At 38.2% G+C, this 16,197-nt stretch overlaps 1 protein-coding gene across 2 annotated transcripts in view; it reads right to left on the bottom strand.

The window, feature by feature from the left end:
* Positions 1-2,819: 2,819 nt before the first annotated feature.
* The window catches only part of LOC109108725 (steroid hormone receptor ERR2-like), a 78,695-nt gene continuing 65,317 nt past the window's right edge, over positions 2,820-16,197 (bottom strand). For both annotated transcript variants that reach the window (XM_042742850.1, XM_042742851.1), the window contains exons 6-7: positions 8,910-9,179; positions 2,820-5,586 (exon numbers count right to left, since the gene is read on the bottom strand). In XM_042742850.1, coding sequence (XP_042598784.1) covers positions 5,342-5,586; positions 8,910-9,179 — 515 coding nt within the window. In that variant the 3' untranslated portion in view covers positions 2,820-5,341. The remainder of the gene's footprint in view (positions 5,587-8,909; positions 9,180-16,197) is intronic.

Genomic DNA, 16,197 nt, shown 5'->3' with positions numbered 1-16,197 from the left:
TCCGCTTCAGTCCTCAGTGTAATGTTAGCTCTTCCTTTATGTGAAGTGTAGCTTCACATAAAGCTCAGTTCTTCCCTCGGCCATCAGCGCTGAGAGTAATGGAGATGTGTTAGGACGGATACGAGGCCTTGAACACATACTGATAGAGATTCAGGCTTTGATGAATGCAAATCCGTCCACCGAACACACCGTCAACACCGTGATGCAACACGGCATGCTGGGAAATCCAGCTTTGATTACAGCCAACAGCCAGAATATTCATCCTGTTAACATTACATTTCCAACAATAGATATTAACGCTGTAGTTAAAAGTGTTGCTATAGCATAATTCAAATGATATGTATATATATAGGTTGTTGGATGTCTCTTCAGGATTGTGGTTAGTTTATTTCTCCACACAGACTTGTATCTCTACACAAGCGTGTGGAAGGTTGATATGTTCATGTTAAAATATTTGGTGGTTTTGTGTTATTGTTCATTTGGATGTAAAATTATGTTTGTGAATCTTTTTGATTATTTGCAGCAGGGTTTTTAAATTTGCTCACGTTTGAATGTTTACACTGTTTTGTAAGACTGACGAAAGTTGATTGACTGAAACGTTGCAAATAAAATTTTCATAATGATGCAAGATTGAATAGTGTATGATTTCTAAATTTTCTTTCAATTTGATATTAGCCTTTTATCTGATGAGCATGTGAATTTTTAATATTTTATTTCAGGAACTATTCTTTAAATTGCTGTGATATTTGAGATGCCTTTTGTTCTGCAGAGAGAGAGAGAAAGAGTTGGTGTGTGTGTGTGTGTGTGTGTATATATATATATATATATATATATATATATATAAAATATATATATATGTATATATATATATGTGTTCTATAGATGTTGTGCTGTGCAGTGCAGTGTAGAGAGCAGTGAAAGCGTGGCTGTGTCTGACACACTTCAGCAGATCAGCAGGGTTTATCTGCAGCAGGTCCGCGCTGTGTTTTTTTCTGCAGCACATGTCAGTTCTGGGCTGTTTGCTCTGCTGTCTCTGGGGCTCTGCGGGCCGTCCGGCGTCTCTGAGGACGTCCTGCAGCACTTACACGTTACACTACTGAGCCACGCTCCGTCTGAGAGACTTCAGCAGAGCAGATAAAGGTCATCGTCATCTGGCTCCTCTCACCACACTTACAGGACACTAATGCACACGAGTCCAGCGCAGGGCTTCAGCTCTAAATACACTCACTGACACATCACACATTTATGTGTCATTATCAGTGCAAATAAAAGATCAATTTCATTCATTAAATTCATTCATAATAGCATTTCTGTAGCTCAAACAGCAGAGCAAGTTATTCATAAGTTTGATTCCCAAGACCTCATAAAATGTGTGCTTCGAATGCAATGTAAATTGCTTCGGATAAAAGCATCTGCCAAATGCATAAATCACTTCTAAATTATTGCGTAGGTCAATAATCAGTTTAAAAATTGTAATAAGTAACGCACACACACACATTATATGACTTGTTATATATTGATATTTGTTATGTTTGGGAGAGGAAATGAACAGAAGTCTAAACGTGCTTTGAGAGTATGTCTTTGTTCCTTTTTTTTACATAAAAAAAGAAAGTGACACAGGTGTTTGTTAAATGAACAATATTATTGTACAGTACAGCGTGGCCAAAGTGATATAATATACACAATGAATATCTTGAGGAGAAACACAAAAGCCTTCGTCATTTTGAACATTGAGGGACCAATTCTGACCCTGACATGCTGCGGGAGGAGCACATAAATAAATGACAGCATTTACAGATATGCATCTTTTCCTTCTTAAACAGTGAACGGAGAGGCACAGATCAACGCCACTCACACATTAATGTGTTTTTGGGTAGATGATGAATGTGTCCAAGTGTCCCGTTGTCAAAAAAGTAGAAAGAAAGCACCTAAACCTGTGCACCGAACAGGACGTGGTAAGAATGTAGTGTGCTTTGGTGGTTAGTGTGGTATGTGAGAAGTTAACCTAGTTATCTAGTGATACCAGAAGTTGTGTTACTGTCCACATGACACAAACAGGCGAAATAAAGGACAGCATTTACAGAATGTCCAAGATGTGGATGAATGATGAGGTAGCTACGTGAATGTTGCATATATCTTCAATACTGTGTGTCCATCTCAGTGCAGGACTGACAGATGTTCATAAAACACTGCGGTACGATTGCGTTCTGGTGTATGATGCGTGAATTTGCATTTGCGTGCTGTAGCTTGAAGCGTCTGCGTTCATGTCGTTCAGATGTGCTCTGCTTTGGCATGATTTCAGTCAGAATTGATCCCTAATGTGAATCCACACTGATACGCCGCTGCATATAAAATGAATCCCTGCATTATCTCCTCTCTGGCTATCTCGTCTGGTCGGCTCGAGATTGTGGCAGGCTCAAGTTTTCTGGGAAGTGTCTGGCCATTAGGAAGCCAAGGAGAGACATCAGCAATGCAGAGGGAGATTGGACCTGGGGTGCGTTTCTCATATGATGACAAATCTCCCTGCTAACAATGCAACTAACTAGTCACTGTTTCCCGAAACTGTATTAACATGGTTCCACCTGTTGTTGATAAAAAAATAAGCCTGTCACACTCAGGTGGTGGAGTAATAACAACTGCTAACCGATTCATTCAAGATTGCAAATAAGATGTGGTCACATTTACTGTTGTTTTTGCGAATTTTTTTGATAATGTAGTGAGGAATTTGAGTTATTGAGATTCGTTCAGGATTATGTGTTTTTTTTATTAGTGAAATTTAAATTTGTTTTTTCTCACACAAATTCACATGTGCACTTCATACATCTCTATACTATTGACAATGGACCTTTTCTGCTAATTTCGATAATGTGACGCACTTTTTATGTCAGATCATTATAGTTAATTTATACAAAAAACAGAAAGCCATTCGCTTTTTAAAATCAAATTAGTATGCAGTGCGTAATAGGTTTAAATGGATTATTATAACTATTTGTGATTCCCATTTGATGTTTGATTTATCGTGGGCTACTCTTATGAGGTTTGCTTAAACTTTAACTTACATGTACGCTCTTCAAAATGCAGCTGATTATTGTCTAACCTAAATTATGTGCTGCAGCAGTGACGCCAAAACCCTGAAGACTAATTCGCCACAGATTTTCCAAAGGGTTTTTATCATGGGATTTTTCAACATGAGAAAAATGTATGTGGTAAATTTAAATTGACAATACTTGGACGTTTTGCTCTACAATGTAAATTATACACACCCAGAATGAAAACATTAAGGCAATTATGTTTATTTTTTAAAATGTATGTTTGCAGTATGTACATAAGAGCGTTTGGAGGCATGAGTGTGTGCAGTTAACATTGGAGAACAAAAAATCCACGTATCATGAATTAAAAAAAACCCATTTGAAAAACCTGAAGCCTGTGATGTCACAACTGCACAACTCGATTGATTTAAATGCAATGAAGGCTATAGAATTCACTGCATGTTTTCTTGCCTAATGTGCAAATTGAGTATGATCTATTGAAGTCCATGTCATACCAACAAAATGCTTCTAACCGCTGGTCAAAAGTTGCTGTTTGCAAACATTTGGTTTTAAGAAACACTAGTTATGCACATTTTGGGATATCACAAAAAAAAAAAAAAAAAATCACGCAAGATGTGCATGAATTCTAAGAATGCACATAAAAAACATATGCGAAGTAGGATAGACTTCTTATCCAGTAAGAAAACATGCGCATAAGCTACGATAGAAACACCTTTACCAAATAAATTCTTTAATGCGCATCAAAACAGACTTGTGACTTTGTGATGGGACAGCATAACTGTACCAACCAGTGGACCGATCTCATTGCACAGCATCTGAAATGCTAGGTTTGTCATTCTAAAATGCTTGCGCAAAGTCTCGTCAAAGTGCTTTGCTATAATTAACTGCGTTCCTAAACAGCATACTCCAAAAATAAGACATGACCGCATTTCGTCTGCGTGCTCTAAAGCTTGTAATTTATTGTATACAGAAATGATTATATACAGTGCCTTCTCCTACTGCAGCAAATTCATTTGTTGTTGGTGATATTTAGTTAATCAAGAAGTGACGATTTTGTACTCTTGAACTCACTGGATGCTTTCTTCACAAGTGTTTTAAGGGATATTCCAGTTTAATTTGTAACACTGGATGGAAACATAGCTACTGAATCGCTAAACTATGTCGGTAACGAGCATAGCTGCTTTTGGGAAACGCACCCCAGGACACAATCGAACCCTCAGTCCTTCAGTATCGAATCCCGACAGCGCCACAGTTCACTTCAAGTAAATGACATCATTAGCGTCCGCAGACGTCTCGGTCCACTCAGTGACACTGCTGCTGTTTTCACAGCTAATGCTTCTCGGGATATTCCTAATGGATAACTCGGACTATGACCACACTGCTGTCAAGTGGATCTAGGGGTAATAAGCTGTTTATAGGGCCGGCGAGATCGAAGGCCATTTCTGAAGTGATGCTATTGTGTCAACATGAGGTCAAACACCCTCCTGTTCAATCTGCTGTCCACTTCCAAGACCTAAAAATAAAGCTGGTGATAAAGACCCGCACCTGCCGCCCACCTTCATTCAGATACATGGCTATAAAAGCAGATGATGACGGGCACCTCGTTTCCTCTGCCGGTGGCTTAACAAGCCCAAAATAGGCCAGTTGACATACGGGCATCTGATTGTTTGAACACGGAGCGTCCTGGACGTCTGCCACACGTCGTAAATCCTTCAATACCTCCACCCGACTACATTTAGGCCGACACAGAAAAAAGCAGTACAGTGCAACTCAAGAGGTGGCGCTCCTCATCGGCTCGATTTATTGCTGAGTTACTAGAGTAAGCTGACTGAGATCCCGGATGAACGCGTCACCATCGCCGTCCTCCCAGGATTCAAGAAGAGGTATTTTCAAGGACGTCAGCAAGTTCACATTTAGGGAAGAACCGGCAGCAGCTTCCACGTCCAGCCTCGGCCAAATCCTGCCATGAATATTTACAAGTCCTCAAGGAGTCCTGGCGTCGTCCGAGGGCCGGACTGAGGTTGTTGGCGACACGTACAGAGAGTTAGCGGAACAAAAAAATGACTACTCGCTCTGAAATGACTTACAGTGTCTTCCATCATATATAAGCACAGATCAAGAACAAAAAGCATCACTGTACAAGTACATAGTATTTGTTATAGATTTTTAAATTATTTTTCCATTTATATTTATGTTTTAAACCAAGTTATTATTTTTTCAGGTCTTTAAAAACGTCTCAAGCCGTCCTCCGCAGTCTCTGGCCCCGATGATGTCACTCGACGAGCGGCCAATCAGACCTTGGCCTCCAGCATCTCCAGGAAGAGTTTGTGCATGGGCACCTTGCCCTGCATCTTGATGCTGTAGAAGTGCTGGATGGCCTTGGTGGCCGTCTGCCGGAGCAGCGGCAGCGTCATGAGCAGCTTCCCCGCCCGCCGAGGGTCTTCTGTGTGCTGACAGCTCTCGTAGTCCTGCAGCGCTTCGTGAAGGGCGTCCTGGAGCTTCTGAACGGACTCCACGTCCTCTATGTGCATGGAGTCTGTCACCAGAACAACAAACATCACACATGCTGAGTACAACACCCACACAGCCAATATTTCTATATACACCAAACAATATAACTGTCTGACGAAGTGTAAAAAGTTATTTTTCAAAGTACATTTTACAAGAAATACCATTTCAGTCTTTCTGCTTTGAAATGACACTTTTTTTTACCATTCATTGTGTTACTTGTCTTTTTTTTTCAACTGCTTGAACACATTTTCAAAACTTCAACCAAATGCCTCACATCTCTCACAAACTGAAGCACACACAAATATCACAAACATCTCAAAAGCAAACATCTGCAAACACCTTTGCCGTAAAATTAATTACCTGTTAGATTTTTTTGTGTGTTGTGTTTTGCAACAAGTGTTTTATGGAATTGAAAACGGAGTCGAAGGCGGAGTGTGATGAGTGGGGCGTGGCCGAGAGCCGTGGGAACGGAGCCCGCCTCCTTCTTCCCGAACTCACGGCGACTGCTGCGCACAAACAGAACCAAAACTAAATAAAGTCCTGGCCTGGTCCTCTCTCGTCTTACACTGTTGTCACTCCTCTTTTATCCTCCCAGAGCTCCTCCGTGGGACTCTCAGCCCTGCCCCACTCGTCACACCGAGAATTAGTGTATGGTTTTGCAGATCTGGTGTGTGTTTCTGCTGTTTGAGTGTCAGCTTTCAGACATTGTGTGACAAGTGAAGATTTTGTGTGTAAGCAGTAAAAAAACAAAAATAAACTAATTATTTGTGCTATTTCTTTGAAATTATTATTAATAATAGTTTAACAGATATTCACATAGAAAACAGCTATTTTAAATCGTAATAACATTTTTTACTGTATTTTTTGATCAAATAAATGCAGCCTTGGTGAGCAGAAGAGACTTCTTTCAAAGCACTGAAAATTCTTACTGATCCCGAACTTTAGAAAAATAGTGTTTATAAATACTGATATAAAAAGTATTTATTTGACAATGTTTTATATTATAAATGTGATCCATGCTACTACTTAGAGAATCTATATGTCAAGTTATTTATCATGTCAATAATTAATAATGCACACAACAGTGCACAAAAAAGAAAGTGACTGTCTTAGTATTTTTGTAATTTTCCAATACAAATATCTAAACATTTTTAAATTAAGATACATTTACTTGAGATGTACAAAGTCTTGTTAACTGAAAATATATATCAAAATTAAGTGATTTCATCCATAAAACAAACAAACAAACGAAGAGTCAGAAAAAAAAACACTAATTCAAAAAGAGATTATTTTTCTGACTCTACTTGCTATTTATCTATTTTTTCCTGTTTTAATCATAAACACACTTAATTTGGATTAGATTTTTTTTTTTCAATTAATAAGACTTAATATCTTGTCATTTTGCTTTTTTGAGGAAGACTCATGCTTTGCAGTGTGAAGCTGAGAGACAGACTGAAGGCCTGGACTCGTGTGTGTGTGTGTGTGTGTGTGTGTGTGTCTGTGTCAGGTGGAGGCTAAAAAAACACATCTGAAGAAACAATTTCCTTGCAATCCATCAGAAAGAGGCTGTCGATACGATTGATAAACTGCTAATTACAAAATCAATGGCTATGAATTTTCACAGCTGTCAGACAGCGGCAGTCCCGCGAGAGCCATCGGACAGAGCGCGTCTCTCTCTCCCGTCGTCCCTCGCGCCCCGAAGCCCACCATCAGCGTTTTCATCTCTCAGCCAGACAAAGAGAGACAGCGGACGAGACGGCAGAATAAAACGAGGCGGAGCGCGGGCCACATTGATCAGGAGAGGAGAGGACGGGGCCTGCCTTCTGAAGAGCCAGCTGTCGATACAGGCCTGTGTCTTCTCCCCCGAACGCTCGCTGATACTCACTCCATTCGACTTTACACATTTTATTGACAGCCCTGGTGTTCCTAATGAAATGCTGAATTTATCTGTGGCGGCTGGGCCCCGTGGCTACCGTCAGAGAGAAAGAGAGAGACGGGGAACGCGGCCACACGGAAGCCGTTCAATTAAAAGCTTGACGGTCTCTCACGCTCTTTCTTTCCCTTCATCTTTACACGAGCTGCATCCGTCCACGGGACTCATGCACTGACTGTATGTGTGAGTGTGCTCGAGTGTACTGTACTGATAAATAAAGCACACAGTCAGAAAGCATGCACCGCAAAAAGAGGCTTATCTTGCTTAGTATTTTTGTCTTGTTGCTTGTAAAAATATCACAAAATTCTTATATAAAGATACATTTACTAGATAAGAAAAATTACTTTTTTTTGGTGGAGGTGGGGGGGGGGTCTAAAAATAGCTTAAAACAAGGAAACAAGACTATATATCTAATGTCCTTTTGCTAATCTAGTACATGCATCTTGATTTAAGAATTGTTTTTTAATATTTTGACTAAAAATAAGACCAAAATACTAAATTAGATCAGCTTTTTTTTGCAGTGATGCATACTGTACACGGCAATTTGGCATAACAGAGTAGAATAGCAACTAAAAATAAAACATTACAGTAGCTATTTTGGTTTTGGCTTGTATGTATTTTAAGTGAAAGATGATATTAACAGAAACAGCCAGTGTAAAGCGCTGAGATTCTCTGTGATTCCTCTCTGTTACTGTAAATGTAAATGTGATGTGGTGACAATGTGCTTGTCTGTGAACTTTTATTTTGTTACTATTCATCACTTATTTTAGTTATCTGAAATGTAGCTTTACTGATTTTCTGTGCAGTTCTTGCCTAACAGTGAAATGTGTTTGAGAGGGACTAAAACATCAATCAAAATAAAATAATAAAATAATCTCAAAATCACAAAAAATGTGACAGTTGGTTAGGTTAATTTGCTATAGAAAAACCAAAAATGCTCATCAAGACTGCATACATTGTGAAATATTATTATAATTTAAAACAGCTGTTTTCTATGTGAATCTCTGTTAAAGTGTAATTTATTTCTGTGATGCGCAGCTGTATTTTCAGCATCATTACTCCAGTCTTCAGTGTCACATGATCTTCAGAAATCATTCTAATATGATGATTTGCTGCTCAAGAAATATTTCTGATTATTATCAGTGTTGAAAACAGTTGTGCTGCACAACATTTTTGTGGAAACTGTGATACATTTTATTTTTCAGGATTGACAGATGAATAGAAAGTTCAAAAGAACAACATTTATTTGAAATAGAAATCTTTTGTAACTTTATAAATGTTTTTACTGTCACTGTGGATTAATTTAATTTCTTGCTGAATAAAAGTATTAATTTCTTACTGACTCCAAACAATCGAAAGGCAGTGTGTGTATAAATGTAAAACAATCAAATCAGTCAATCTAAAGCGGCTGATACCTGAGTTGGCGAGTGCGATGGCCTTCAGCGTGACGAACTCCTCCTTCTCCACCTTGAGTTTCTTGTACTTGCGCACGAGCTGTAGGATGGACACATAGAGGTCCAGCAGGCCCGTGAGCCGCGAGTGCTCCTCGTCCATCACATAGTCCTCCGCGTACACCAGCTCGTCCTCGTAGGGCAGCGAGCGGAAGACGATGCTCAGGATCAGGATCTCCATCCATGCGCTCTGCAGTAAACTCATCTGGTCTCCCAGAGACAGGCTGGAGAAACCTGAGCAAGAGACAAGACATTCTGTACTCAATGTACTGAGTGAAGACAAGATACTGTATACACACACACACACACACAGGGGCAGCCCGGGGCTAGTTGTCACACATGGACATAAGCAGGAGGTTTTCAGTCACAAAGCTGTTTTCTTACAGTGGTTTAGTGTGTCTTAAACTGGACATTTGTTGTGAATTCTGTCCTGCAAATTAATTCAGAATCATCATATTTTTGGTTAATTACACATTAAAACTGCACTACATATATTAAAATCATGCTTCATAATTGATTTACTGTTTGAATGTTGTTAAAAGGTCTACAATTAGCTATTTAATGGCAGATTTGGTTGTGACAACTTACCCCATATAGTGTGACAACATGCCCCTCTGTAAGTTACAGTGTGTTAAATGAACAAATATCATATTTCTGATCAATAATGATGCAAATGTTTGATATTGCTTGGTATAGTGCTCCTGTAGCTCAAGTGGTAGAGCATTGTGTTACGAAGCGCAAGGTTGGGGGTTCGATTCCCTGGGAACAAATGATAGGGAAAAATTTATAGCCTGATTGCACTGTAAGTCGCTTTGGATAAAAGCGTCTGCTAAATGCATAAATTTATTTTGATGTCAATGTTTGAAGTTTTGTTTCAGTGTAGAGACGTTTATGTTTGTGTGGGTTATTTGTTAACTAAAACTTAAACAGAAACTACATTTAAAATCATGAAAAAACATTTTTGTTATTTGGAACAAAATAAACATGAACTAAATTAAAATTAAATATAATTATTTCAGCTAGTTTCCAAGGCAACATTTCTCATTTTAATATAGTTTAACTTAATGCACTAAAATAACTAAAACTAAGACTGAAATAAAAATTAATAAAACTATATAGATACACACACACACACACACACACACACACACACACACACACACACACACACACACACACACACACACACACACACACAAACTACTACTAGTACTAATATAACTGATTCAAAATATTAATTAAAACTATAATAATATCTCAATAATACTAAAATAGCACTGCTCCTGGGTTCCTCCATAAAGGAAAATATTATGCAAGTCAAACATTTAGACGTTATAAATACATTTAAATAAAACATTAGTATGGTGTTTATGATATTTTGTTAGATAAATGTAATTTGGAGACAAAACTGTCTCACTGCAATGCATGAGAAACCACACACAGATACAAAACATGCTTCATTTCCCCACCAGCTGTGTTTAATACAGAAATTCCAGAGTCACACATATTAAAACAGGATAAGGGCGTTATGAACGTGTGCTCCACGAGCCGTTTACACATCACACAATCGCTCCGATGATTAAAATGATTGCTTTACAAGTGGACTAAAGCAGCGCTATCTGCTCCGCTCACCATTAAAGAGCTGATAGATTACAGTATTGATCCACTCGCCCGCCACACCTGACCCCCAGCGCTCATATGAATGCAGAGATGAGCGGGCGATGTCTATCTGCCGCTGGCTGACGCTCGGGAGTGTTTGTGGGCCGAGAGACAGAAAGAGCCGGAGGAGAACAAGAAGGCTGCAGAAAAGAGAAGCTGAGTGTTTAATTTCCTTTATCATGCGGGTGAACAGCGGCCGGGCGTGCTGGAGGATACATTAATTAACAGATTGCCATCAGGACCGAGGGGCCCCTGACAATGTGAAGAGGGATCAATAAGGGCCTCGCAATGGAGGTGCGGGATGAACGGGAGCCGCCGGAGATCAGGTTCATACATACAGTCAGAAACACTTCACGCTACACAAAATGTGAAATGTGGGGAAGACTTAGATGATGGGTGGGTAATGGCTTTGTTGTGGTGAGATTATTAGTGGTGTGATTTTTTGTGTGAATGCCACACGTCGATCACGGCCTTCTTTTACTGGAAGGTCATGATATTAAATAAGAAGGAAACTTATAAGACATAATTTTAATCAAATACTATTTCAGTTTTGCTACTAAACAAATTTCATGTTTAATTAATTGTATTACTTTGATATTGATTATTTGTGAAATTAGCAATTTCTTGTTTTAAAAATGTTTTCTTTATCAATGTAGATATTATACAACGGATTGTTATAATCCAAAATACTGATGAGTCGCATTTGAACTCGTGATGATGCATATTTTATAAGAAATCTGAAAAGTGCTACATTGCTTGAAAAAACCTTATGGTTAGACTATTAAACTATATTACTCAGGGGAAGAATTGTTTATTCTGATTTATTAATATTAATAAATATCAAGTTATTTTTATATAGTGTTTTAAACAATACAGTTTTTTTTCAAAGTAGCTTCACATTAGTAAACTGGAAATTAATTGTTCATGTTATAAAATTCATCAAGTAAGAATCAGCTCTACAGAAGACAACAGCGTCATTATTCAGCTGTTTAGTTGATTGTTGATTCAGTTCAGGTTAATAAAAGTGTTGATCTTACAATGTTAATGCCATTATTCAGATCAAGTTTAGCTCTTATCCGATAGCTCAGTTTCAATAATATTACTGAATATTACTATTAATTGTATTTTGAACACAAAAATACAAAAAAAATACTATATATAATGTTTGTTTGCGACGTGGCGGTTTATGAAGCTCTGCCTCAGAGTGCTGACTTCCCTTCAGATGAGATCTGCTTTATAAACTCTGCTTTGACAGGTTGTTTCTCATGTCCACTTACTCATGTTGAAATGTTTGTGAAATCTCGGTTTTTACTCTGCCATTGTGATCTATCTTAAGCACTAGTAAAAAATGTAATCAGTTTTTAGCTTGTTTTTATGCAGCCTAATAAAATTCACTGCTGGAAACATCTTCTATAACAAAGACAAGCTCGGCCATCTCCCCGTGATATATTTCACGCTCGCTAAATCAAAGCCAGCACTTCTGAAAACAGACAAAAGCCGAAACCTTCGCAAAAAGGATTTTTATGACTCTGGCAGCCTTTTACAAACAAAATAGCCATAAAAACGACAAGTTTTAATCTGCCTGCATTAACAAGCTTATATTTGAAAATGTATCCCTGTCAGTTTATGGCTCTGGTCTCCTCCTGATGGTTTGTTGGTGGAGTTTGTGTGAGTTTCACTGTCAATCAACAACCTCTATCCAATGAACCTCTACATGACACTGAAAATAACAATACATCATCCGTAAGACATCTGCATTGTGCCAAAGTATATGTGATGGATAAGTAGGACATCTGTGAATGTAAGGTGATTAGAGCACCTTATTCTCACGGGAGAACATTTACAAGTCATATGATGAAGTCACGACCCACCGGCCATTAAATAAACACTTCATTTAAGGCACGCGCCCACAAACTTGAAGACATGAAACTGATATGCTTTAGAAATCAAAGTACATAAACTTGAATTACACATAAAGATCGGCATGCGTGGATTGTTTGTACGTTATTACTGCATCAGCCTTTACTGGGATTTCAGATTGAAATATCACTGCACACTTTCTATCATATGCCTTCACTTTTGACAGGAGCTGCCTTCTGTCTGCTTTTTCGTCTTGTTTGTTTTAATAAAGTTGTGTTCCTGTGGCTCAGTGGTGGAGCATTCTGTTAGCAGCGCAAAAGTTTCTGGATTCGATTCCCATCGGCTAAATGCATAAATGTAAATAAAGACAAGATTTCAAAGAGGAATAGAATACAATTTGAACTAATATATATATATATATCACTTTACTTCTACAGTTGATTAATCAACTATATGTAAGTGCTGCTGAAGTGGAGGAAAAACACCCAGTCTTTAAAATGCATAGAAATATAAATGTATATGTATTGACACTGGCTTAATAAATAATAATATCTTAACGAACCCGTAAAAAAGGTTTGTGTGAAGGTCAGAGTGCAGAAAACATCCTGAACTCACTATAAAAGCAGCAGAAGTCTGTGGACAGTCTCCACTGTGATGAAAACAAAGGTGTGTGTGTGTGTGTGTGTGTGTGTGTTTGTCTGATTCCTCTACATTCAGCATGACATCATCAGCTGGGACCCAATCAATACAAGTCTGCTCATAAATTACGCTGCTCCATAAATAATTTCAGCATGCGAGCATTGAGCTCATGCGTCTGTCTCACCTCATCTCAACACAGAGCACAATCAAATAAAACCTAATAAAAGCTTACAGTCCGAGTGTTTATGTCATTCCTGATCTCTGACTGCAAGACCACGGTCAAATCAGCCAGAGAAACACTTCTACAGTCTTATTAGGTTAAACATGTCTAAAATATATATGATATCACATCTTAATAATTTCAAAGATCTGCTTATTCAGAAGCAGAAAAGGTATTACAACATACAGCAAACTTGAAGTTAAAACAGATGTCATAATTCATAATCTTATTGTTATGCAAAAGGTTAAAATATTTGTCTTCAGAATCTTCCTTCAAAGCAAATAAAACTTGCATTTTATTTCTAAAAACATTTTTTTCTCTTGTTATGCGTTAAGGCCTGTTCATACCAATGACGATAACTATAAAGATAACGATACAGATATACAGTAGTTCTAAAAATCTTTCTCAATATAAATGAATAGCAGAGTTCACACCACAGCTATAACGGTAAAGAAACAGAGAAACAATATTGTTGGAATCGCTTTCAGAACAATATTTTTCCAGCTGATGAACGATAAAAACATTGACATCCAATCAGAATCCATCCACGAGGTGGATACGCATGCGCTTAAGAATAAACAGATCTCGTCCGCTAGAGTCGACGCTTATATCGTTATCTTTATAGTTATCGCTCTTGGTGTGAACGGGTCTTTAACGTTAAAAGAACATTCCATTTGATCATTTTGCAAACATTATGGAAACCTCACTTCTGAATGTTCTCTGAGTATTCTGAAACAAGTAAATACATTTAAAAAATGTCAGAGAAATGCCCAACTAAACTGTTTCAATAAAAACATTCCACAAATATATAAAAAAGTTTTTTTGCGCTAACATTTTGAGAACACAATTAAAAAACAGTTAACTGTCAACAAATGTTATATTAATGTTACTTGAAGAACGTTTGTTCATAACTTTGAGAGAACCTTGGCAGAACATTAGCCAAACTGCTGCGAGCGCTCCCTGTTAGCTGGGCTTCTACAAGTCCTTCAGCTCTTCTACTGTGACGTGTATCATGACTCGCATCACAAGTGCAATACTGTACTAGGTGAGTTAACAAGCAAGTTTACTACATCAGAAAAGAAGCCATATATATATATATATATAATAATAATAATCTGCCCATGTAATCATATTTTGTATGAAAAGGAATAAAGCATGTTGTTGTTTTACTGTCACTAGTGTTCATTTCAGCTGGAACCTGCAGTGAATTGTATACATAGGTATGTTTTTGGAGTTTCACAAAAATTAATTTTTTTCTAATGAGCCTGCGTTGTCCATTACTGGGGTACAATGACTTCTGGGTGCCGTTTCATGTTGACTTTAAATGAAGATCTATCTGTTTAAATAACGATAAGTGTCCCATCAGAACCCAGTGCGGGGCTAGAGATCATTTGGTCATTGAAGCATGAACGATATGACGCTTTGTTCTGTTAAATACAGTAATATCCTTGTCTTAATCTGCTTCCCCTGACCTCCTGACCGGCCCGCACCACTGCGTACTCGTCCCCAGAGACACCGCTGGGCCTGACATGAGCCGCTCAGCCTGATGACAGGCCAGGAATGAGGGTTAATCAGTCACGTAATTACACAATTTATTTCCACTGCTAAACAGATTCTGTGGTTAATGAGTAGCCGTGTAGTATTGACGGACCTGACCCTGCAAAACAGCTTCCTCAAGGGATTGACTCGTGAAGTCTTCTGTGTGTCTTTAGTTTTGGATTACAATTTATGATGGAAAAAATTAACGGAATGGAATTATGTGAAAGGGAAAGTACGTAAACTATGAAACACTTGGACAGGACAAGTTCTATTAAGGCCCCTACATATATATACTCACGGCAAAGTTATTTTTCGTTCCTCGCTTAGGGTTAAAAGGAAATTTGAAGTATCAGCACCAAGGACCCTTGGTAGCTCATAGGTGTTTACCAAGCGGAGCTTTCAAACCAAGCAGATCTTTGTTGGTGCACATGACAAATTTGTCTATATTTAATTTATCGGCCGGCAGTTTTCGCTCCATTACAAGGAGATTACAAAGCTCGAGCTGGATCAGCCCCGGCAACACAGTAAGGAGATTTCAACGTTTAATGACAATGAGAAACAGCAAACCCAAGCCAGGGAAGGAGAGATGGGCGGATACAAGCACAATCACTGTATGCACGAGGGGAATTATCTGCCGTCATGAGTTCTGACGTGATGCCTGTTAAATTTAGGCTTGATACTTGTGGTTTAACTGCATATGCTTTGTCAAACTGTTCATCATCAACGCCAGTCCAATAAAGGTGTCCGCTAACAACTTCTGACTCAATAATGGATTGAAGAGAAAAAATATTCAGACACAGGGTTTGGTGGTGGTTACATTAGTGAGATTTCAGGGAAAGGCATAAAAGGTCCATTTTAAATAGTGTAGTGATGTATGAAGCACAGCTCCAATTGAACCCATTGCGAAATCTGCAACTTCAAAGGAAATACCCAGTTTACTCGTACTAAAATGACTGGATTTTGCCCAAATCTTTATTGTGGGCTGTGCATCCTAACTGGAATAACACCTCAAACATATGTCTGAAATAACACATTTTCAATTAGATTTTTTTAAACACTTTTCGCTATTGACTGATTCATGAATCCTGCATTTTGGGACTGAAAAACATTATGCAGTGTGGTCACATTTACCTTTTTGTTTTCTGCACATTTTCATGTTAAAAATCCATTCATTTCCATAGAAATCTGCACAGGAAATTTGCATGAGGTTGAAAAATTTCGCAAAAGGTTCAAGTTGAATTCACTGCATTGACCAACAGAACTTGTTTTAAAAGTGACTTCTGTGTGAGCTGTTTCATACACAACTACACCAGTGACATCAAAGAACGTCTTTTA

This window comes from Cyprinus carpio, chromosome B17 (assembly GCF_018340385.1).
Source record: "Cyprinus carpio isolate SPL01 chromosome B17, ASM1834038v1, whole genome shotgun sequence".
NCBI classification, from domain to species: domain Eukaryota; kingdom Metazoa; phylum Chordata; class Actinopteri; order Cypriniformes; family Cyprinidae; genus Cyprinus; species Cyprinus carpio.
Note: the sequence above shows the minus strand (reverse complement) of the source record. Positions and strands in the feature narration are given on the sequence as shown.